Genomic DNA, 26567 nt, shown 5'->3' on the forward strand with positions numbered 1-26567 from the left:
GTCAGTTGGTTTACAGCTTTGGTACAGACTGAAATATACTATAGGATTATTTATACTATATATTATACTAGATTATTTATATTATATATATATACACATACACACACACACACTATGCATTGTCATGGAATTGAAATGTGCGGGTCGAAGTGAAATGTTTCGACATCTTGTAGGTGAATTATCATGCAATTTAATGCAGATTTTCATGGTCTTTCTGAACTTTGGTGGACCCCTGAGTTTTCATCACCATCAGATCTAATTCTAAATTTGTTCAATATTTTGGTTTACTGTATCTATCCAAAAGTTTGGTTTCCTTTACAATGAGCAGTATAGCCTCACAGAGCCAGGTGTGGCTGTAGACTCTTAGACACTGTTTACACTTGGTTTTAAAATGCTCCTTGGGCAATCGGATCACAAGTGGACCACGCTAAATACGAGTGTAAACAACCATTAAGACATATTGTGATCCGATCACTCAAACCACTTGCCTGGGACACATTTGAACACATATTTTTGTAGTGTAAATTAGGGATGGGCGATATGGCCTAAAATCCATATTGCGATATACATTGCAGCCTCTTGCGATAACGATATATATTGCGATATATAAATTATAATAGAACCATTTACATAGACCCTAAGGAAAACCAAACTGCTAAATGTATTTTTTTTTTTTTTTTTAAGAGAAAGAAACATAGTATGTAGTTTTGAGAACATGTATTGTTAAAAACTGTAATTATACAACATAATGTTGCAGATAAATAAAATTCAAGTACACTAGTTGCAGAGACTTTGACAAAGAAAAAGCTTAAAGTATTGGGTGTCTTCTCTTTAGTGCAAACCATTCTAAAAGGCACTACACTTAGTTAGTTTAAGTCCTTGGTTCTTAAATGCCACCCAAGATGCAGAGAAAAGGAAAAACTGGTGTCTGTTTAGTTAAGGAACAGTCACTGTACTGAAAATACTTTCAGTATTAGGCAAAGATGCACACATACTTTAAATAAAAACATATTTCAAACAAAGTTTTTACCTGCAGCCTAATGTAACGCATTTGCGCGCACGCACACACACACACACACACACACACACACACACACACACACACACACACACACACACACACACACACACACACACACACACACACACACACAGAGAAGAGTCTGTGGGCCGGTCTGATAATAGTTGTACATTGCAAGTTGTTAGAAACACCATCCGGCGGCCTGGCGCCGCTGCCTGCTGGTCAAACGGTGCAGCCTCTGCTCAACCCGTACGGCAGGGGCCGTAAACGTCCCGGTAAATGTTTTGGTCCCACTCCGCCGCTGCACACGCGCACACGGCTGTATGTTCAGCGGGGAAGTACGACGTCTGCAAACAACGGCTGCCAAGATTCCAATCGTCCGTTATATAGCGAATGGTCAGGCTGGTGAAAGGCTCCACGGTACGGCTCGACCACAGCTCCGTTGTAGCGGCTTAAATCCAAACCAAGTCCAAATAATGGATGTTGCACCGTTCTTTTTCACCAGCTCCTTGTTTCGCTTTTAGTCATGTTTACTCAAGATGACGATGACGCGTTGCAGCCGGTTGCAGCTCGTGGCTCTAAACTTCGCAGGTAGATTGCGTCATCAACATGAATTATTGCAATAGTGCAATATAATTAAAATCTCTATTGTAGGCCAATTTTGTATCGTTTATATTGCATATCGTCTATATCGCCCATCCCTAGTGTAAATGTTAATGCGTCCTGATATTTTCCCGACAAGGATGGACAGGACTATGAAAAAGGACGTGGAGGTTGGACAGCGCGGCAATGCTTTATAACTTGTCCATTTTAAAAAGAGGTGTACAAAGTGTTGCCTGACCGTCCATCGTTTTAGCACATGGAAGGAGATGTGTTGTATTCTGCTGACAGCGATATTTCAAGCTGTAGCGACACAACCACTTGTGTGAGTGTGGACACAAGTGGTTAGCTGGTGTCGCATGAAAGACACGCGTCAAGGGCGATGTGTCTCGGCTGTCCATGTGTCACCGAAACGCATTTTAAAACCAGTTCTGACACTGCTTTGCCTTAATGTGAGACTTTGTGTTTAAAGGTTTGATTTTCACCATTTGATTTGACTTTACCAAAGGACACAGTATACTTTCCCATGTTCAGAATGGAATTGCTTTTCATCAAGCTGTGTAATAATTATCTATTACTAAAACTATGTTTCAGGAGTAAAAAATACTAGCTTTCTAACAAAAAAGATGGAAATCTAAAAATCTTTTTCTTATAATGTAAGTAAGTGTCAATATCTAACAAAGGCACTGCACTATTCTAGTTTTATTATTATTGAGATATTTTCTTTGACAGCGACAAAGATTCAAATAAGAAGAAATAAATATTAATTGCGATTGAGACAGGACATTGAGAAATACAGTAGGCAGGAAGGACCAAGGGTGCGAAAGTTGTGAAATTGTTTGCGTAGGTATGTATACAGTTTTTATTGTAGTTAGTAGGTATTTATTCCAAACAAATCTACACCAAGTGATTTCACTGATAAGTACTCCCAGCAATCCATGACACATGGCTGCCTATCTCTTGCGAGTACTGACTTTTACAGAGGGTAATAAATGTTGTCTGACTTAGCCAAACTCCAGGTCACTACATTAAGCTATAAAAATCTAACAACTATCCTGCTGTGGGATGGGAAAACACATAAAAAGACACAAGAGGTTCTCTAATGAAATCATTCTAAATATCAAATCAGGAATAAAACTGTCATGGTTACTGGACAAAGCTCTTGTCCTGGTGTTTTAGGTTTCCAACACCCCCATAAAAAAAAGAAATTGGCAACAACTGTCACACTACATTCTTTACTATCTGTGAGGCAAATGTTAAGTTTGTTACACTGGAAGAACAGCATCCTCTTTCTATCTTGTACTTAAAATAATTTTGACCTTTATGCTATGATGCAATAAAGTACATTTCTGGTGACATGCACCTCATGTGAAATTCAGAGCTCAATGTCCTTTTCCAGTGGCTTTGTTTACACAGCAATGTCTCAAAATTAATGATTTATTGATACTTCTCTTCTACATTTTTTAATATGGTTATACTTGACATATTCATTATGGCGAGTTAACACTGTGTACCACCTGAGAGACATAACACAAGCCGCCAAGAAGATGAGGGCAAACACTATCTTAATCTCAGCATTTGCTTTGGTGCAATATGTGCATCACTGCAATTGATTAAGGTGCTCAGCTTTTAATATCTGGGCTTGAAATTTCCTCGTGCTTTTGCCATTGATTCAGTCTTGTCATAAAAACTAGGCCACTGTTGCCTTTCCCAAATGTCACCTTCCTCTACTCTTGGGTAAAACTTCAGCTGTTTGGAATATACAATACAACTTTGGGGAAATATGATTAGAGATTCTTAGATGAGACAGAAGGCCTATGAAGACTGGGGGAAGGGTGGGAATAAAAACCATAGTACCTTGTGCAACCTCTCTGCGGAGAAAAAGGGGAAGAGATAAAGCGTGTGTGCATGAGAGGGAGAGGATTGTGGAGTATGCAAGCTTAGGATGACAAGATATAACTCATCTGTGGATGGATCTCCCCCCCCCCCCACAAGTGCCTATATGAGACTCAAATGTTTCATTTCTGAAGCTTTTTATGAAGTCCCATCGGGATCTGCCACCACAACACTACAGAGACGTTAAAAAAAACCTTGTGTGTGTGTGTGAGACAGCCCAATAGAAAGAAAATATGTAGCACTATGTTTGAGATGTGGCTGTGTGTAATTATTTGCAGAATTATCAGATTTTAATGTAACATTTATATAATGTCTAATGTACTTTGATGATTACATTTGGCACTCTTATTTTCCTAAAAGAAATGTTGCCCTGTAATCATGACTGTCATCATGTTTATATTTTTATTTTTTTATTCTTTTTACTGTGCCAATTTGCCTGACAGGTTTTATCATTGGATGTTGACTAATGTGCAGATAATAGCAGGCTTAGAGAGGGAGAATGTATTAGTCAGTGAAAATAATGCTGCTGCTTTCTTTCTCTGGAAGCTGGTATAAAAGGCAGCGGGAATGGTGTTGTGGCGGCCGATGCTATAACGAATCTCATTTACATTTGAAACAGCAAAATAGCAAAGCAGGATACTGGGGAGCCAGAAAAAGACAGAGACAGAGAATATGTCAAGAAATAAAAATGTCTCCCCTTAGATTCCCTCTTAGCCACTGCGCCTGAGCAATCACCCACAATGCAAAAGATCCCCTTTTTTCTTTGCTTTGGCTGGGATAAAAACCTGCATAGTGTTTGGCTCTATTTATTACAGGCCATATGACTTAATACAAATGAGCAATAACTGCTCACTAAAAAAAAAATGTATGTATCACAATAAAATACTGATTTAAAACTATTTTAAAATGTACCATACTAAACTTAAATTGGTCATTTCAGGCATTGTCTTCTTTTGACTTAATAAGAAAGACTACTAAACAATGAGGGATTGAGATTTTACACAACACAACAGCATATTAAAGGTGCTGTAGGTAGGATTGTGAAGATCCAGGACTTAGCCAAAAAATTTGAACATCAGCAGCTTCTCAGTCCTCCTTTTTTCCCCCCCCCCTTCCGCTAAAGCCCAAAACTGTCTCCTAAGCCCCTCCCCCCACAAGGGATAATGAATGCGTGTGCATGAGCGATTGACACAGGCACATTCGATTAGCATGACAGATCCCAGAGAACGTTCAACTCGGTACACATATGTTATTAACCCCTAGGTTCATTTTGCGCCGGAATTGTCCTTTAAGCAAAACGCTAAAGAGGGAAAGTTGCAGATTTTCAACCCTTCTGAAGTGCGCCATCCAACGAGAGATTTACCGGTGGATAAATGCGGACCTCCGGGTACTGCCGCCATTCATCTGCATGTACGGCACAACAGAAAATTGTCAAACTTTCCCTTAAGTTTCCAGCTAACATTAGTGGTAGCTAGCTAGCTTGGTTAAATATTTCAAAACAAATCTAGTTGTAGTCTTGCAATGTGTGACCGTGCAAGATCTCCAGTCTTTACATATTATGAGTCTTCAACGTTAGATGGGAGATGATTGTCTTTAGATGTTAGATGGTGTCAGACTTTAGTCTTTTTAAAGTCGGTTCAAAGTCTTCTAGTGTACAGTAGGCATAAATCACATTTGGTTCCAAAACCGTTTTTCCAGGCTTCTCAACGTCAGCTCACTATGTGTAGGTTGAATGGATTATATGCTTTTTGATCATTTGAAATCTATAGCACCGACAATCTATTTTTCAAGTTACAGAACAATAAAGTCATCTGAGTTTTGGTGGGGGAAAAAATCTGGCCAAAAAGCAGAAAATCTGAATTCTTAACTGCCTTCGTCTTTTCTCCAAATAATCTCCAGCAATTGCAGCCCTCTTACTGGCAGAGCTCCCAGATCCAGAGCTATTAGGATGCCATCAGCCCTGGTTCTGTGGCAACAGCGGTCGGAGAGCTGGGGGGTCAGCTCTGGCGAACACTAAGTGAGTGGAGGAGTTGTAAAGGCCTGCCAGGGATGAATGCACTACTTTGCCAATGACAGGGCCCTGAGGTGACACATCTCTTTTACTCTAGTTTAACTTCACTCATTGAAGGACCCACAAAACATGGCTGTAAGAGACTCTCTGTGGGCTGGATATACTCCTGTTCCATAAATCATTTTTACTGTGTGGTATCAGAACAAAATGATGGCACTGAGAAAATATAAAGTGGCACTTGGATCATTGCATAACAAAATTAGATAATCCTGTGGTAATCCATGATTACAGTACCATTAAAACTAAAGAAGTACAGCTTCGGTGAGTTGGCAGTAAAGATGATACCTAATTATTTTTTAATGTTTCAGTAATTTGTTTTGAAGCTACTGGTTATAAGATGGCTAAGATAAAAACCCAGCAGCATGAGAGGAAAAGCTCCTTGAAAAATAAGGTATTCTTTAAGTGGTTCATATTGTAGCCTCATGAAGGTGGCTGATTTCCATTCTTCATTAAAATCCTGAAACCGTGAGGTTGAACAGCTTGTTGCTTATCATGTGTTAAACTCTCTCCTGCTGATGGGGCCCCTTTTGGTGCTGCACAGGAATTCCCCTCTCCACCTCTGAACTGTCAAACTCTACTTGACCACCTTGTTGGACACAAATCTCACAACTGTACATTGGAGATTAGTTGCACAAATGTCCAAGCATATGTCCCTATTCAAATAAACATGAAAAAACTGTAAATCCCAAGGTTCCTTCGTGATAAACATCTTTTGGTCCTTTACTCTTGAATGTGCCTATTCTCTTCAAATCCATAAAAGTCGGAACCGGAGCCAGAGGTGGTTATTATTAATGCCTGCCGATGCCAGTTCTGAGAGAAACCAGATGTAAAACAGCTCTACATCAAATCCTGGACCCCTGAGAAAGGACAGTTCCTGTCATGAAAACTTATTGTTGACATAAGGGACCACCTAAGAAAGAATGGAAATCAGAAATTTCCCGTTAACATTTTCCCCAGTTAGAATGTCTGATACAACCCTCTCTCTCACACACACACACACACACACACACACACACACACACACACACACACACACACACACACACACACACACACACACACACACACACACACACACACACACACACACACACCAAACATTCATGTCTGTTTGTCAATCAGGTCTTATTATCTAGGCCTTAGCTTTGATCAACCAACTGTGGCTAACCCAGGAGGCCACAAACTAAGACAAACAAACTGACTGAATTTATTTGGTTATCCTTCCTCCTCCTTCCTGATCTCTTCCTGCACACATATCTGACAATTAACAGCCCCAACTTTAAACAGCTAATAGTCAATAAACAGTAAGAATGCAATTCTGTTGTTGTTGTTAAAGCACCCAAAGAGACATTTATCTACTTAAACCAGTATGGGCTGAAATATGTGCCACCAGAAACTGAATTTGAATCATTTATATTTGAATTTGAATTGCTAAACTTGAATTATTGCATTGAAAAACTGAATTTGAATCATATAATTTGAAATTGTATTGTTTAATTTGAATCATTGCATTGAAAAACTGAATCTGAATAGTATAATTTGAAATATAATTTATTCGTTTGTAACTGAAGTCCAATAAAATTTGATCCTCACTGAAAATTCAACTCTCTATTAATCTTCACATTCAGTTCTCACAGTTCAGATTCAGTTCTCAAAATTCAAGTTACTGTGACAGACATCCGGGTAGTTGGAGGACGAAGGAAGAGCAATCGAGCGCCGATCGATAGGTAGAGTTCAGTGGCGCAGATACACAGGACTCTTTGGCCAATCAGCACCTACGTCTTGGAGCACAGTACCCACCATGAAACGAGGAAGAAGTGCTTGCCTCGCCTTGACCCAGAGACTCATAGATAATATAATCTACCCAGGGCTTGACATTAACTTTTTGAGGCACTTGTCCTTCGGACAAGTACATTTACATTTCACTTGTCCATGCACAAAAGTCACTTGTCCGGGTAAAGAGTCATCATTTTATAAAAAAAAAATGTTTTGCTAATGCAGAATTCGAACAAACCGTTGAAAGCATCCAAACACTATCAGCATTAATACAATTCAGTTGAAACAGTAGAAACAAACGTGCCCCAACAATAGATTTCCCATTCAACAAGAAAAAAGGATCTCCAGACTCCAGAATACAAAGTAATATGTTGCACGCCGGTGTGCAGAAGTCAATATATTGAGATTCTAAGTCAGTATTTTAAAGTTTGTCATTACTTTCAGATTCCCAGTCAATATTCTAAGTTACTAAGTCAATATATTGAGATACTAAGTCGATACTTTGAGATGTTGAGTCAATTTATTAAGATTGTAAGTCAATATTTTAAATGTTCTCATTGGTTTGAGATTCTTAGTCAATATTCTGAGTTACTAAATCTGTATATAGAGATACTAAGTCAATATTTTGGGATAAGTCAATATATTGAGATACTAAGTCAATATTTTAAGATAAGTCAATATATTGAGATAGTCAATATATTGAGATTCTAAAGCTAAATATTTTACATTTTCTCATTACTTTGAGATTCTTAGTTTATATTCTGAGATACTAAGTCAATATTTTTACCAGACGTAGTGGTGACTTAAACTTGAACTTATACTATATCTAAAATAATTTTGTAGACATAACAATGGATTTTGCCACTTAATGTTGGTGTTAACTATTTTTTTTTTTTATACAATTTCACTAATTTCTACCCAGCAGAGGCTGATTTAGAGATCCTTTAAAAGCTGTAGCTACTTTACAGTTGATTATTACCTGATATTTAATCAGCATGTTATTTATTTATTTGTTTCAAAAAGGAGCACAAAAAAACGACATTATAGAACGGCAAAAACGACCACTGGATTGGAAAAGGGTATTTTACAACAGCTTTGAATGCAGCACGAGTATGGTGAGGCCAATTTCAAGTGAACGCAACATCTGTGTTTTTCCGACAACAGCAGCTACAACGTCATACGTTCCTCTCCAGTGAAATACAGACAGACACACTTTTACACCGTTTAGCTGTCAGCATTTTAACCGTGTTTACTCCAATGGTTTACTCTAGCTGCCTAATTATCCGTAGGTTAACGTTACTTGCTGCCAAGTGTAATGTTAACTAGCGTGACATGCGGCGATGTTTAGGTTCCCTCGTCCGTTTCGAGCATCAGAGAGAAGCGCTGGCATTTCAGTGGAACACAAAAAATATTTGCGTTGCAATTCGGTCCGGTAGATAACGGTCATTAAGGCACCGGTGCCGTATTAGCATCGGGTCTCTCGTTTTCTGTCAACGATGTGGCGAGGAGGTAACGTTAAGGCGGAGTTAGCAAGCTAACATTAGCTAACTAACACCGGCAGGTTCGCCGTGCTTTCATGCTGCATCGCTTACAGAGAACGAGCTGAACAGCGGGCTGGGTCTAACGTTAGCGGCCCGCTGACCACTACCGCTGGGTCCGCTGCCCCGGATTGCGGGGGGAAAAATGTATCGTTTCAAATCGGTAACATAGACGTAATGAGTGGCACATAACGTGAACTTACATGGCATTTTATTTTGTTTGAGTTTTAACTTGTCCAGTGGGACAAGTAAATTTCTCTTCCACTTGCCCTACAAAAAATCCACTTGTCCCGGACAAGCGGACAAGCCTTAATGTCGAGCCCTGCTACCTGTTCACAATGTAATGCCTGGTGTTAGTAGGCCTAGGTTTATTAGTCACATTCTTCCACTTAAGTAAACTTAAAATGAACTATCGCTACTTACCTTAGCCTACTGCATCCATATTTGAAAATACATGTTAATTAATTTAAACATTTGAATTGCATTGGTTTACTTTGTACATCAGCAAGCCTGCAATACAGTGCGATGTAAGAGCCAGTCCCCTGAGTTTATACAAGATGTTTCCACATTAAAATGCAAAATAGTAAATTATTATTTTTAATCAACTCTAATATCTGATCGTTTGTCTCCTTCCTTAGAGTTAGTTTTGTTTGTGATTTAAAAGTGTAGCTTTATCATCATGTGCAGTAACAAACAAAACAAAGAGACCAATTAATGTGTTAATACAAAGAATATTTATTATAATCAGTTCACACAGATCTGAGTCCAAACAGAAACTACCCTTCTGAACTAAGAGGTTCTGCTTCAAAGTGAGGTTCAAACAGACTGAAATGTCCAGGCTCACCCCTCCACTATTTAATCATTTATTTCTGCATGTAGTTATTTATTTAACGAGAATTAAAGTCATGTTTCGACGTCCACAGTCCGAGTCCCGCCAGACTCCCTTTAGGAAACCTGTGATTTAAACTTCAGCAGGCCGTGACAGTCCGCTCCGCTGAGTCCTGGTTCTAGGTCCAAGGCGGCATATATATCATAAAACACATTATTCCTTGCTGTTTTTTTTTTTTCCATTTCTTTCGTTCCAACATCCATAAACAGCACAACAGTCTGGCATCTTTAGTGCTAATCCTGCGCCACTGAACTCTACCTATCGATCGGCGCTCGATTGCTCTTCCTTCATCCTCCAACTACCCGGATGTCTGTCACAGTAACTTGAAATTGAATTTTGAGAACTGAATCTGAATTGTGAGAACTGAATGTTAAGATATATAGAGAGTTGAATTTTCAGTGAGGATCAAATTTTATTGGACTTCAGTTACAAACGAATAAATTCAATTTCAAATTATACTATTCAGATTCAGTTTTTCAATGCAATGATTCAAATTAAACAATACAATTTCAAATTATATGATTCAAATTCAGTTTTTCAATGCAATAATTCAAGTTTAGCAATTCAAATTCAAATATAAATGATTCAAATTCAGTTTCTGGTGGCACATATTTCAGCCCATAAACCAGGCCTCTCATGCTCAAATTACACAGACCTGCTGTAAACTGCTAAAAATAGGAATGCCTTCCGTTTTCCTGTTACAGTATAAATCTATATCGTTCTGAGAACACTTCAGTTTTTTCTTTTCCTAAGGTCATGTTTAAAGAAAGCTGCCACTTTATCTACTGATTTAATCTCGTTATAATTTGAATGCCTTAAGAAATGATGATTTTATTGAAATGTTTATTATTTTTACTCTGCTTATTCATACGCTAAGGGACTAAATGTCAGTATAATAGATGGGGAAAATTAGGTTCTCCTGTGCATTCAAACTTAGTCTAATAATTTACATTAGCAAACTTCAATTATTAAAAACTTTAATCTTAAATTTTAACTTTTATTAAATAAACTAAATCTGTACCCCAGCAAGGGATGAAACTTTCTCTCTCCCTCGTAACTTCCCCCCTTGACTCTACTTGCTGAACTCTCGAGTTTTAACTTGATTTTACTTTGCGCTTTAGTTCTTGAAAATTTGTCTCTTAAAACTCTGCAGCTTTTTGGCGGCGACCTTTTTTCCTATTTTTCTTTGACGCACTCCGAACACTACAGAGGCTGCTCTGCTCATGAACAGTCACATGCTGTCCTTTTTGTCATAGCCAACAGACAGCTTTTGATATGAAACCACTTTTTGTCGTTTTTCCAAGTTACGTCTCCACCGTTTTGAAGCTCATCGTTCAGAAGTTTCTTTAACACTCCAGTCTAAGAAACTTAATCTCCAGTAAATTTTCATCCGTAAACTTGGGACTTTTTGATCAATCTAAAGAGTTTTCAACTGGCCAATTGAAATCTTTTTGAAATACATCAAATGGACTTTCACTCAAAGGAGACGTCTCGACTTTAAACTCAATTCATCTGTCCTGCCACAGCGTGTCTTCTTGTACAGTAGCTGCCAATTTTCAACAAAAGACTACACTGCCACGTGATCTGGGAACAGCTGTCAACGATGTGCCAATTCTGAGCGGTGCCACAGAGAGGGGCACGGGAAAGGAATTTGCCCCCTAAAGACCCCCTGCTCGGTGTCGGAGGCTGCAGCCCGTGAGTCCAGCTAGGTAAGACATGCGATACAGAATCTGCTGATGATATAAAAGTTGATGTCGCCTTTTCCTTTGAGTTTACACCAGTTAATTAGTTTGAATTGAATAATCAACCTTCATCTTTTTAAGCTCCTGTTTTTCTTATTAGCCTTGAATCCATTTTCCAGCACTATTTTCAACTCATAATCTATGATATCATTTATTCTGCTTTATAAATTTTGTTATGCTATTATTCAGATTATCTGATTAATAAACCCATTTCATTTATTGATAAAAGTCATTGTCTGTCCCTCTATTGTTGATTAGTAGTATTTTGGGTCAATATACAGCTACTAATTCCACAGCTTTCATTTGAGATTGATAAAATTATAACATTAATTGAGATATCATGAAACATCATGTGTGATTAAATTAAAAATAAAAATCTGCCTGCCTCTATGGGAATTTAACATAGGGGTGTACTCACTTTTGTTGCCAGCGGTTTAGACATTAAAGTGATGGTTCGGAGTAATTCACCCTAGGGTCCTTTGCACCATGACCTCGAGCCAAACACCCCCCCAGAAGCTTTTTTCACCTGGGTCGAACATTGGGAGAGTTAGCTAGAGTAGCGTTATCAGCTGAATAGCTTAGCGCAGGGGCTAATGGACCCACGTTTGTATCTTGTAAGTTACCCCACTAATAATGCCCGAAATGATACCAAATGTCTACAACTAGTACAAATAGGTTATGCTCTCATAAAACGATGGATTGGAAAGTTTGTAAGTACACCAGAAGTTTATGAACACTTGCCTGCTCTCTTCAGCTCTCTGTTGCTGCTGCTGCTACCTGCAGTTAGACGAGTGCTTAGGGCCGTCTACAAATTACTACACCGAAAAGAGTTACAACAAAAATATTTATTAATTCAATGATTAAATAAGGTAATGTCTCCAAACTTACCTCAATTATTACTTGTCTCCTGCTAGTTATACTACAGCACTTACTTAAAAAAAAAAAGTTAAATTAATAAATATTTTTGTTGCATCTCTTTTCGGTGGTTGTAATTTGTAGACGGCCCTAAGCACTCGTCTCACAGCAGCAACAACAACAGCAGAGAGCAGAAGCCAGCGCAGGTGTTATTTACATAAACTTCTGGTGTACTTACAAACTTTCCAATCCATCGTTTATGAGAGCATAACCTATTTTTAACTACTTGTAATTTTGTTCGTATCATTCGAGCTGCAGTGTTAATTGTGAGATACAAACGTGAGTCCGATAGCCTGCGCTAAGCTATTCAGCTGATAGCGCTACTCTAGCTAACTCTCCCAATGTTAGACCCAGGTAGAAAAAGCTTCTGGGGTGTTTGGCTCGAGGGCCGTGGTGCTGAACTACCCTAGGGTGACTTACAATAACTTTATATGTTGTGTTTGGTTATTTTGAGGGGACAGCACTAAATGTGTACAAGCTGTACACTTAATACTTTACATTGTAGCAAAGTGTAATTTCCTCAGTGTTGTCCCATTAAAAGATACAATGAAATATTTACTAAAATGTGAGGGAAGTACTCTCTTTTGTGAGATACTGTATATCACCCACTGTCCTCATCCTTGGAGATTTTAATTTCATAACATCAACTGCAAATCTGCATCTGAATTTCTGGAACCGTTAAACTGCTTCAACTTCTCACAACATGTTAAGTTCCCCACCCACACTCATGGTCATATCCTCGATCTGGTCTGCTCCACTAGTCTCATAGTAAATCATCTCTCCAGCATCAACCTCCATATCTCAGACAATCTTGCAATCATCACGGACATCAACATCCCCATTCCTATCCCAAAAGACAAGTGCAAAATGTCATTCAGGAACCTCAAATCCATAAATTCATCTGTGGCGATAAAAGAAATTTGCATCACCTCGTTATTAACGCGTTCATTTTGATAGCCTTAATTTGTACATAAAACAAACAGGTCTTGGACATGCAACTAGTAAGAGTTAAAGGCATCTTTCTTCATTCTAATTTGCCTCATACACAATTCATATTGATTTCTTTATTCTAATTTACAAGCAAAGTAATGTAGCAGTTGGCAATTATTCAACATGCTAAGTGTATCTACTGCAAACACACAGACGCATATGATGTCAGTGTTGAGGCAGCGTTTTATTCAATTTATGTGACTGTAAATTAAATAATTAGGTTAGTGGCAAGAATCATCCTTTTTACTTACAGGGATTACAGCTAGTTCCATTAGAAATAAAAATGCAGCTGTGCTTTTGTCTCCAGCCAACAGTCTCCATTGTGTGGGACAACTTAAATCATGACTCACGTGTGTGTGTGTGTGTGTGTGTGTGTGTGTGTGTGTGTGTGTGTGTGTGTGTGTGTGCGTGCGTGCGTGCGTGCATGTGTGTGTGTGAGAGAGATGGGTCACTGCTTAAGGTGCCCTTCCATGTGCAAACAAAATTAATGTGGAGATATACACAGATCGACACCACATACTCCATGCATACACACATCTTGCAGCCCTCCAGTCTCTCTTTCACCGCTGACTGAGACACTTGGGATGCTGACATTCATTGTGAGAGCCGACACTGCTTGATAAGTCAAGTCCCTCGCTGCCTGTGTTCAGAGGTCCTAACTATGCTTCGCTGATGATGAAAACACTGTATGATCAAATCTGAGGCATTGGTTTAAGGGGAAGCGTAATAACTAAATACATTTCTACTTGCAAAGTGGAAAGAAGACAGATTCTCCTCACTATACTAGAACTTTAAAGGTCCAGTGTGTAACGTTTATCAAAATCTGTGTTGCCCGTTCACAAACTTGTCCTTTTTCATGAACATTTACCACCACCATCAATTCCAAGTATTCCTTTTGGCTTGAAATTTTACGTTTGCATTCGTATGAACTGGGGTAGCGCTCCATATTCGTGCGCGATCTTGAAATATGTTAGCCGGTAAGGGACATACAGGAAATACTGCTCCGCCTTTTGCGTTTTCGCTGTCACATGATAAACTCACAGGTGCTGCTAATGCTGCTAATGGGTATCGTAGCTTCCCGGCCCCGGCAAGTTTGAAGAAGGAAACACGGAGGACCACACATATTCAAAATCCAAATTGGAGGATAAAGCATCGAGAGTCACTGAGAAGTGACTCAAAGATTGTTTTGCGCTTGAACAATTCCATCAGATATGATGCAACATTAACGCAACGGAGCAGCTTTCAGGGGTTTCAAAGCGAGCGCTCCCTCAGTGACTGATGGCTGTAGTGGAGCTCCAGCTTGGATGCTTGTTTTGGAGTTAATCAGACACTTCTTGATTGAGGATTTGGTAAAGAAAAACAACACAAAGCTGTTATAGGATCAGCAGTGTTTACTTGGGCATCCCAAATGTATTGATCCAGTTTTTCCATTACTAATGTTACTGTTAAGAATGAATGATGAACGAATGAATGGTTATGAATTGTTGTGTGGGCAGCTTCCAAATTGTGACTGGTTACATCACATACTTGTGGTAGGGACATTTTTGTTTTATTTGAATATGGCTGCTGTCTCTGCCTCAACCTTTGAGTCATTTGAATACAAAGTTTTACTAAAAATGAATAAAATTAAGTCTCACAAGTTTTAATCTTCAAGTAAGGAGGACCTTGTTAAATGACCACTCTGTACAAGGATGTTTTGTTTCCCTCTTGGGTTACCCTGTGCTAAATGTGTCCTGACTGATGAAATGTCCTGACTACAGAATTGGGCAAACTTGTCAAAACACAGGATAAAATTCTTAGGCAAGGGCACGGGTTGGCAATTAGTAAGCTGAGTGATTCCTCCCATGTCCGCGGGTGGCTCTTCTTGCTTTTGTTATTGCCCCCTCTTTTTATGATATGAGCGTCCTCTCGTCGGAGTAGAAATGTGGAGGGTTTGGCTGAGCCAGTCTCTGAACGACAGAGATGGCGTGGGTGGATGGCAGCCTCTGACTACAAATGAGAGCACACAAACACTCTAATCCATCACCCATGTAATGAGCACGTCCCTGCTATGCTCCCTTAAGAAGACACACCATTCGCATAAACACCCGCACACAAACGCACATTTACTCCCACACACGGACAGCAAGAAAAGAAAAGGGAGATGCATAAAGCATGGCATTCATATGATTTCAATGCCCTTAAGATATTACACACACAAGCAGCATGATACATGTCCGTGGCAGTGTGCAGACAGTTACTTTTTGTATTCTGAACATTACACATAAAAATCAAAGGACAGCCATGCTAATAAAAGCTGGCCACACATACTGGGTGCAATTTTTTTCCAGTCTTTGCAAAACAATTCCCGTTTATCGCCATAGGTGCAGCCAAAGAGAACAAAACGGAGATATTCCAGATTGTAGTCTCGCTCAGCGGATGTACATTGCTGGGATAAAGCCTGAAAATAAAGCCTGGGAGACGTGCCAGATGTCCCTCCCCTCTCACTATCTCTGCAATTGGGGTTTAGCGATGCCCAGGACGGTTGTGATTGTTTTAAAGAAATACAAACAAGTTAGAGCGTTTCTTCCCCTATCCCAGAATAGATAGGTAGTGTAGCCAGACCATACTCTGATAGGTCTGGTAATGCAAAACTATCCAGATTGTAACTTAGAGGATAAACCTTTGAACTAAGTATTGTCCAGTGGTTGGTCCGCCAGAGACAGACATCTATTTATGAGTCACCCTGTTGCTCTCAGTGTAAGGCCGGTTACACACTGGCTGCGTGGCGTGAGCGTGGCGTGAGCGTGGCGTTTCTGTTGCGTGTCAGCTGCGTGGATTTTTCGATGTCTTTACACACCAGAAACGTGTCTGACGCGGCGCTGCTGCTAGCCTTGTCTGGACACATGTATGTTTCCCATTGATAAAATGAAATACCATGTTAAACATAAATATATACCGATTTGATTACAGCAAAGACAACGTCGGCAGTATTGACGGCAAAATAGGCTACAGAATATTTTGTTCTGTATTGACAGGTGCAATATTGGAAAACGCCTGTCACGCAGGCAGTGTGTAAACTCTAACCTGTTAACATGGGAGCCGAAATATAAACGGACACGCCACGCAGCTGACACGCTCGCGCGACGCATCCAGTGTGTAACCGGCCTAAGATGCAGATCACTGCAAAGCCTACAATAAAAAAGCCAAAATGACAGGAGCACAGACCTGGTGAAGTTGATTCTGCTGAATGTTTCCCATCTCAGCCCCTAATGGAACACATTTACACTGGTTTGGGAACAGAGTATTCACGATAAAGCTCTTGGCTGGCAGGCAAGTGTGCACGTATACAGGACTCAGTGAACCTGACCATGATGCTTAGAAATCCCATAAAACAAAGCTGGTGCTAAGAGAAACGTTACAAGTGGATAGTTATGACCATCAGGCGTGAATGCACAGGGACATCAACTTCATGCTTGCTTATTCTCTTTAAACAAATCAATCAGGGTTATCACAGTCTGCTAGTGTAATATACTGTATGTGGATGAAACAAGTGCTTACCCTGTGATGCGTGGCAGTGTGTCAGTTGAGAAGAGGGCAAGTGGCGGTTTGTCTCGCTCTATGAGCCATATGGTGTATTGCCCACTTTGCTTGGGGTGGAGGAACACAGCCATGTCCAGGCCACAGGGACCCTGGCCCCCCCACAGCCAAGGACTCAGCACCCAGGGGCCGCCAAAGGCTGAGCTGTTCACCCAGAGGAACTGACCTGAGGGAGGGACACAAACAAAGAACTGTCAAACACAGAGCAGTGACACAGACAAGGTGTACTAGGAAGAAACATAGAAGGTCACTGGGTTAGAGACTTACGGATCTTGCTAAATGCAGAAAAGTATTGAGAAAGCTTGAAAATGATCAGAAATTATAATCTCACGATCATGACATGCTGTTATAGTATGTACAGAATCCAGATGAGTGATGGGCTATGATTAGCTATGATAGTTTTGAGGCAATGGCTGACAGTAGCACTGTGAAAAAAAAAAAGAGCAGTCAATAACATCCCTTGCACACACAAAAAGGAAAGAGGGGGTAGCGGGTGAAAAATCAAAGCAGTTTTTTCTGACTTTGATATGAAGTCCCATTTAACTTTCAAACTTATAGCAGAAAGTTAATCAGAAGCTGAAAGTGTGTGTGTGTGTGTGTGTGTGTGTGTGTGTGTGTGTGTGTGTGTGTGTGTGTGTGTGTGTGTATGTGGTGGGAAAGAATCTCAACTTTAAAGGAAGAAAATCCATGTTTAGTATGCTCAGTTAAAGGTGCTGTAGGTAGGATTGTGAAGATCCAGGATTTAGCCAAAGAATTTGAACATCGACAACTTCTCTGTCCCTCCCCCCCTTTCTGCTAAAGCCCAAATGTTCTCCTAAGCCCCTCCCCCCACGAGGGAGAATGAATGCGTGTGCCTGAGCAGTGACTGACACGCAGTTAGACACCTCCCTGGCCCTGATTGGTGCATCTGAACAGGGAGCGGTGGATTTTTGCAAATCACACTACAGGCTGTTGGTGGTGCCAGAGGAGCAAGATTTTATTTATTTTATTTATTACCTGCTTAATGTAGTTCTACTGGAACACAAAAAAAATTGCAGAATAATATACATATATATATAAATATACAATCGGATTTAAAAGGGTAATCATTCTATTTGAAATAAACCTCACTATCACTACACTATCATTGTAGACATGGGCAGTAGGGTTGGGTACCGCTTGGATTTTTACGATCCCGATGCCAAACCGGTACTTTTAAAACGATTCCGATTCCTAACCGATTCCTAAACAGATTCTTGAAAAACTTTTTTTTAAAATTTAAGTTGAACAATATATTAATGTTTTAAAGTACTTAAATATATAATAAGTAAACCTAAGTCACCTAACACATAACTCCAATAATTTAACAAATAACAGTTACACTATTAAGAAGTAACAACAAAATAAATTATGTTGAGTTGGTATGCCAACCAGCCTCATCTTTAGCAGTTCTTTTGCAGAAAAATGACCATATTTGCCTTCTCTGGCAATATACTACACCTCTCCTGACTTATGGCATGTCCTGCACAGGAGAAAACTCTCTCAGACGGGGTCCAAGAGGCCTGTACACACACAGGTATGAGTTTGAAAGGGCAGACATTTCGGGGGGGCTGTCCTGCCTCCCCCACCACCGGGCTACAGGGTCTTGTCCTGAACGATAGACTAGCAGAGCAAGTGTAATATGTTTACTAGCGATCACGTGCAGTGTATGGTTAATATGCTTTAACGTCCGTTTTGGAGAGCCCAGAGGGAAAATATGCCATTTTAAAAGTAGCCTACTTCTCTGTAGACTACAGAGAAAGTGTGATATTTTTACGTCCAAACCGAAATTTGCGTTCTAATCCGGTCCGAATACTACCGTTTGCGTAGGAACCGGTTCCATAGTGGAACCTGGTTTCGGTACCCAACGCTAATGGGCAGGATACATTTTTACTCCCTCCTTTTATCCTTTCCTGATATTGAATGCTTTCCCTTATCCCATGATAGGTTGCTGAAAAACTGGTGAATTTGGAGGCCTTCAAATTGGAGTGCTCCAGTTAAGCCTTATTTGCAGACTGATCTCATAAAGTGGCGTATGTATGACACGCCAATTTGTATGCCATTATAGGCGTGTTATCAAGACGCATACTCGCTTTTTAGCATGTTCATCAACGCCGTTTGGCCTCCATTGACTTACATTACCTTGCGATTGCGTGTGAATTGACGCCGTAGGGAGTAGTATGAAAGGGCGAAAATCCGCGTAGGGAGATTGGTCGGGTTGGAGGATGGGTAAAACACAGGACTTTCACCCAGGAGACCGGGGATCGTGTCCCGCGTGTGACGTTTCCTTCGTGTCCCGTGTGTGACATTTCCTTTCCACCAGGGATGGGCATGATTACTCGATAATTATTAAGAATTTCGTCTATCACATTAATTTGTTATCGATTAAACTAATGCTGGTTGCGCTGCGTAGTGTGAGTCTTGAAGCAATGAAATTAATTTCACAGTGTGGCAGCAATTAAACATTTGACCACCCGGGGGCAATATTTGACTCCATACTCAGTTACCTGGCTGCGAGTTTCCGTTTTGATTTCAAAAGTAATCATGAAGAGGACACGGCGAAGTGTGGCGTGGGACCCTTTAGATTTTTTTTTTTTTAAACGACTTAGTTCACTGCAAACGCTGAGATATCGTGTATAAGTACAACACGGCCATACACAAAGGGTCCGGACCATTTGGCAAGGACAGTCCGAGTGCTTACATTGCCGGCAATGTGGACTGCATGCATTAACTACACACCCAGCAGCGATTTGATATAAAGGCCTTAAGACTCTGTCTGGAAGTCTGGAAGAGCCTTGGGCATAAAGGCAGAAACCTATTAACTCTTGTTTCCTAGTAAATAAGATGAAGAAATACCTGCTTCTTAGCAATAATCAGCAGGGTACACATTATAACAGCAACTGCAGGGGAAAGACTGTAATTCCATTACATTTCTGCCTCAGCTTCACCTGTTAATTCTGCTGCCTAACAGAGCTTGATGTCCTCATTTACTGCACCACAAGGCCTGGTTCAACTGACTGTCTGTCCCAATCTGCATGGTGCAACATGATCATTGGTCGGGGGTTTAGGCAGTATAGACTGAAATGATCACTCAACAGCTTCTTTTAAAACCAGCTTTGCATACAAAAATGGAATGGAAATGCATGCTGTGGATGACACCTGTCTTTATGTTTAGTTTCTTTGAGTGTTGTCTTTAATGACAACCTGTGGGGATCCAGTATAAGTAAGCCCATCCAATAGGCTAATGTAATCTATATCAGGACTTAAAACTATGAAAATGAAACCTTGCCTAAAAACTATTCAAAATGGAAAAGATCTTTATTAAAAATGATTGCAAGACTCTGTCTTTGACAGTCTTGTAATCCACACCAGCAATTCTACTCTCGTTGCCTGTTTTGCTACAGTTAATGGACTCTGTTGGAGGCAATTTCTCATTCATCTGTGAAGTTTAGACTTCATCAACAGTGTTTATAAAATGGCACTTGATTATTGCCCCCCTTCGAAGAAGTCTTGTTTGTTTAATCCCAAACAAAAGAAAGCAGAAACATTTCAATCCAAAGTGATAGTTGTCTCCTGTATCATTGAATCAAGCTTGTAAACACTTTTTTCGCTCTCTGTGCGGTTAAAGATTCAATGAACTGAGGCTCTTGTTGATAGCATACCAAATCAGGCCAACTGTGAGAGCAGAATTCCCTCAGATAATACAAATGCAGCTAAAACGCCTGAGAGAAGGAGAAAAAGCAAACTTGAAATTGTATTCTCTCCCAAATCCTCTTATAACATTAAGCATTTACCCAAGGCCAGCACATGCTTTTTAAGGTCCCGACAATTTGACTGCCTCACGTTTTAATTTACAACCTATTCATTGGCGCAACATAACGACAGCTTCCACTGCAGACAGATGGTGTAAAAGAATGTTCAGCAGCCTTCTTGTGATAGTGTATTGTTGTTGTTTTTCTTTAAAAGGATTTTCTGCCACAGTGATATCCATTTTAAACCTGCAATAACTGATTGTTTTGGCCAGCGGAGGGCAGCGGAAACACACTTAACATATCTTTTAAGTTGATATTGTGAACTTGTTAGCAAACAGTTGCGTATTTACACATCCAGCAGTTACGGAGCGTCGTTAGCACTCGTCATGTTTCTGGTCTCCTGATGAATGCAAGTCCAATAATTACTCTCTTTTAGCTCAGTTTTTGGACTCTACCAACTCTTGAGGGAAATTTTGCAGCCAAATGCACCACTATGTTTATATCTAATGTCTTTAACTGTGTCTGTCTGTTGTTTGCTGCTGGTAGTTTTCCAGAGCTTTTCCTCTATTAAATGTAAAATGTTCAGTAAATAACTAGAAAAGCAGGTAGCGCATAGGCTACAGATAACAGCTACAAGGCCAGGTGTTTTTGTTTTTGTAATAACCACCTCTCACTGCAACACCAATCATGGGATAAGCAATTAAAAACTTACAAGCAAATTGTGCATAATTACAAAATAATATTGGCTTATGTCAAAAAAGAAAAATGGCACTAATCTGAATAACTTCACAACACCAGACAATGTTTACAGAAGTGTTAATGCTGTGAATGTAAACTCCCTCTCAGCGGCTTGTCAGTGATGAAGCAAAGAAACCATGACGTGGAACATTGTATAAAAGATTTGATTCATATGGGTAATTTCAGGGGGGGGGGTTGTTTTTAATATAAAAAATTTTTTTTGTGAGTTTTAATGGGAGAGAGGTGAGAGTGTGAATGCTGGGGAGAGGGTATATTTAGGGGAGGTTTCCGATAGAAATAAAGAGAGGGTGAAAAGGTTTACTAACTGAATAACATCAAAATTGGGGATTGTTTGATTGAAAAATGCATGTACGTTTGGATACGGCCTCATCGTCCATTTAGACATGGAAGAACAAATAATGTGAAGACAGATATTTAGCCCTAATTTACACCCTTTCTGAAAATGCAAGTTAGAATTTTTTGAAATTCTTTCTCACTAAAAGGGAGGAAAAAAAAGACAAAAAAGGTAATCAGTGATTGTAAAAGGACATCATCAAACCATCTAGGAATAGACTATCCAGCCCTGCACAATTCCAATGTGGTCAATTAAATGTGAATTCACACACACACTTATGCGCTGCATAACTAGAAACCAGAGAAAAGCTTTACATTTATGGAGTCATAAATATTGTTCACTCTTCTGCCACGAGGACAAGTCCCATGGCTGCTGTAGCATTACAAAGTGAACTGACATTGTCTCCATGAAAATTACATGCAGACCTGAAAGAAAGAAATGTCAAGATGTGGCTTCTTTTTTTCCATAAATGTTGGAATCTGTGTAAATGGTCCATTGTTTATCTTGCAAATATTGCATATTTAGCAATGCAGATGAAACACTGAGGATTACAGCTCTCTGTAATGACTCTGCCTTCCTTTCCCCTGTCTGCAAACACTTGTAATAGTAGTATTTTCTTTACTATATTACCGTTTACTCTTTAATGCTCACCTAATCAAATTGACATTATGGTGTTCATCTTCAATTTAATACATAAGGTGATTTATGTTGGAATTTCTTCAGAGTTCCAACATGATATATTACTTAAGATGGAATTATGATTATGCTGCAGTGTGTTTGTTGTGCAGTAGTTAGTCCCAGGAACTCTGCCAAATGTACCAATCATGTTCATTTTTGTTATTTCTGCTGCTTTTTTTTCAAATTCCAAGGCACTCAGCACATCAGGACCACCGGTTTGAACAATTTACTTCTGCTTTTTGTTGTCAGCAACTGAACGCCCGGAAGATCTGATGTTTCTGTGGCCTCGCTGAGCACTGACAAAAAGATCTCGATGTCAACAGCAACATGACCACAGAGCAGGAGAGTGGAGGGCACCAAGTACCAAAGATCAGCAGGGTGCTCGCTGGGAAAAAAAGGAGTTGTTGTACAGCACTCAGGAGCAAGTGTATCATGAGGGCACTAGTCCACCACCTCAACCTACAAAACCCATGCTGTAATACTAAACTGGATTAGAAAATGAAAATAACTGAGCAGAGTATTGTAGCAGCAAACCTTGAAATCTGAATTTCTTCTTCTTGATTGTTTTGTGATAAATTACCAAAAAGAGTTGGATTTAAAGTAAGGGTTCAACATAAGTGGGACCACTTAGTGGCCTGATAGTTGTGTGTGAAGTTTGCTATTTTGCAATGTCTGTGTTCCACTATTACTCCCTGTTTACACTCACTGTATTTTAGCCACTAGTATTTAATCAGATGTCTGAATGGCTATGTCTGCAGTACACGCCCCTCTATGATCCCATTATTAAAGTCCAAGAAGTCAGTATCTGGTTTAATGACTAGTGAATTAGACTGAAAAATAAAACCGCAATTTAAACCTCCACTACTTCACATGTCAGACAGGCCGCTGTCCTCTGCTAATTATCCTGGTTAAAATTAACCAAATATTCTAGCTGTCCCTCACTTTCTGTGCTTCTGTTCTCATAATTCCATTCCTGCTTAAAAAGGGCAGCTGTTACATTAGCACGTGCAGTAGTTATTTTGTTTTTAATATACACTTGTCAACCAAGTATATAAAGGCAACCAGATTACATTAGAAACATTGAAATAACTTTGTAGTTTTTGAAGCAAGACTGGATTAATACCTTTTTTTATTTTAATAGTAATTATATCCAATGAGGATGTAATTTTATAGCAGGAAACAAACTCTTCAACTAGATGCTATAATAGACATGATGACATTGTGATATGGAACTCCTATTTAAAGGCACAAGTGTCTGAAAAACTATATAAACAGTTATCACATTTCCTTCCTAATAGTTTGCTTATTAAAACATTACTACTGCCTTAGGGTTAGGGTTACTGCCTTTGTTTTTCAGTGTTTTGAACAACATATATCTCTGAGATATTTCGGTGTTAGAAATATAAATGATTTGACTCTTACCATCAAAGACACAGATCTTTGATGCAGTTAAATAGTACTTCAATAGACAATAATACTCCTAACCCCAACCACTAAAATCTGTTTCACAGCAGCCGTATCAATTCTTGTGTTGATGATGCCTCGAGCAGCTTTCAACCAGTCGGAGCACAATTTATTAATCACTTCCCTTGAAAACAAAACAACAGATCAAAAGAACTGTTGGACCATGGTTTTTAGCCTTTAAATGCATCTTTAGAATGCAGTAAGTTTATTTCTGTCTGAAGATTTAACAATACATTTTTAAGCCAAACAACAAACATATTCTGCGTATTTAAGGATCCCATTGTTATGAATTAATTAAACCCCAAACTATTTCATTCTCACAGCCATGTCCTACTGTGCTGCCAAACAAATTTTGCACTGTTGGTACAAAGTGCCTATAGATTATATTGTGTACATTAACTTTAAGTTTTAAATTAAAGCATTAAATTCCCCAGTGCGTAATATATTGACCAAGAAAGCGACGTTCTCCTGCGTGTGGAGCAGTGCGGGCAGTGCCTACATGTACCAGGATGCATTGCGCGCAAGCTATTGATAATCAGACACTGAGGAATTTATTGCTTCAATCGACTACATTTACCATCAACACTGATTGGACATTCACTCAAAAGTGAAAATTGCTCTTTTAAGTGAGTGATCTGTAGTTTATTACGGTTTAAAATGTCTAATCATTACATTACATGTCATTTAGCTGACGCTTTTATCCAAAGCGACATACAGTTAAGTGCGTTCAACCTTAAAGGTGCAAACTCCAGACAACAAGTAGTAAGTGCAAGTACATTAGCTTTAAATAGGTAATGCTACAAAGAGCCATATCAAAGTGCAGCATCAAGAAATATATATATATATATATATATATATATATATATATATATATATATATATATATATATATATATAAATTATTTATTTTCCCCATTCTTTATCCGAGGTGTAGTCAGAAGAGATGTGTTTTTAGCCTTCGGCGGTAGATGCACAGGTTTTCGGCCATCCTGAAGTCAATAGGGAGCTCATTCCACCATTTAGGAGCCAGGACAGCAAAAAGTCGGGATTTCGTTGAGTGATTAGTTCTCCCTTGCTGTGAGGGGGCAGCAAGCAGGTTGGCTTATGCAGAGCGGAGTGGGCGGGTTGGGGTATATGGTTTGACCATGTCCTGGATGTAAGCTGGGGCTGATCCGTTCGTGGCCCTGTATGCAAGTACTAGAAACAGATGCGGGCAGCAACTGGTAACCAGTGAAGAGAGCGGAGGAGCGGTGTAGTGTGAGAGAACTTGGGGGGGTTGAAGACAAGTCGAGCTGCTGCGTTCTGAAAGAGCTGCAGGGGCCGGACGGCACATGCAGGCAGGCCAATCAGCAGGGAGTTGCAGTAGTCTAGACGTGAGAGGACTAGTGCCTGAACCAGAACCTGAGCCGCATTCTGTATTAGAAGGGGACGTCCAGTACAGGCCAAAAGTTTGGACACACCTTCTCATTCAATGCGTTTCCTTTATTTTCATGACTATTTACATTGTAGATTCTCACTGAAGACTTTGGTTCCAACCGCTGTGTCTTTGTGCGACGCAGAAAAGGTGAACGGATGGATTCTACATGCCTGGTTCCCACTGTGAAGCATTGAGAAGGAGGTGTGATGGTGTTTTGCTGGTGACACTGTTGGGGATTTATTCAAAATTGAAGGCATACTGAACCAGCATGGCTACCACAGCATCCTGCAGCGACATGCCATCCCATCCGGTTTGCGTTTAGTTGAACCATCATTTATTTTTCAACAGGACATTGACCCCAAAAACACCTCCAGGCTGTGTAAGGGCTATTTGACCAAGAAGGAGAGTGATGGAGTGCTGCGCCAGATGACCTGGCCTCCACAGTCAACGGACCTGAACCCAATCGAGATGGTTTGGGGTGAGCTGGACCGCAGAGTGAAGGCAAAAGGGCCAACAAGTGCTAAGCATCTCTGGGAACTCCTTCAAGACTGTTGGAAACCCATTTCAGGTGACTACCTCTTGAAGCTCATCAAGAGAATGCCAAGAGTGTGCAAAGCAGTAATCAGAGCAAAGGGTGGCTACTTTGAAGAAACTAGAATATGACATGTTTTCAGTTATTTCACACTTTCTTGTTAAGTACATAATTCCACATTTATTCATTCATAGTTGTGATGCCTTCAGTGAGAATCTACAATGTAAATAGTCATGAAAATAAAGGAAATGCATTGAATGAGAAGGTGTGTCCAAACTTTTGGCCTGTACTGTATCCTTCTGATGTTATGCAGCATATATCTACACGAAACATGGAAACTACAGTGGGCAGAATAATACGGATACTAGGGGTGGAACGGTACATATCTAATCTATATTGACAGTGCCACTGATTTAATATTTACTTACAGATAATATTTTAAAAGGCTCTTACAACAAATGAATCATGCAGTCTGGAGAAAGTGGTAGTTACTGTCTCTCAACCATGCACGCATCAGTCTAATCCTAAAACATGGAAACTACAGTCGGCAGAATAATACGGCTACTAGGGGTGGAACGGTACATGTATTCATATTG

General features: G+C 39.7%; 1 protein-coding gene across 2 annotated transcripts in view; it reads right to left on the bottom strand.

Moving 5' to 3' along the window:
- Positions 1 to 26567, bottom strand: part of alk (ALK receptor tyrosine kinase) — a 396857-nt gene that overhangs the window by 131933 nt on the left and 238357 nt on the right. For both annotated transcript variants that reach the window (XM_039787011.1, XM_039787012.1), the window contains exon 4: positions 16979 to 17183. In XM_039787011.1, coding sequence (XP_039642945.1) covers positions 16979 to 17183 — 205 coding nt within the window. The remainder of the gene's footprint in view (positions 1 to 16978; positions 17184 to 26567) is intronic.

Source organism: Perca fluviatilis, chromosome 20 (assembly GCF_010015445.1).
Source record: "Perca fluviatilis chromosome 20, GENO_Pfluv_1.0, whole genome shotgun sequence".
Lineage (NCBI taxonomy): Eukaryota > Metazoa > Chordata > Actinopteri > Perciformes > Percidae > Perca > Perca fluviatilis.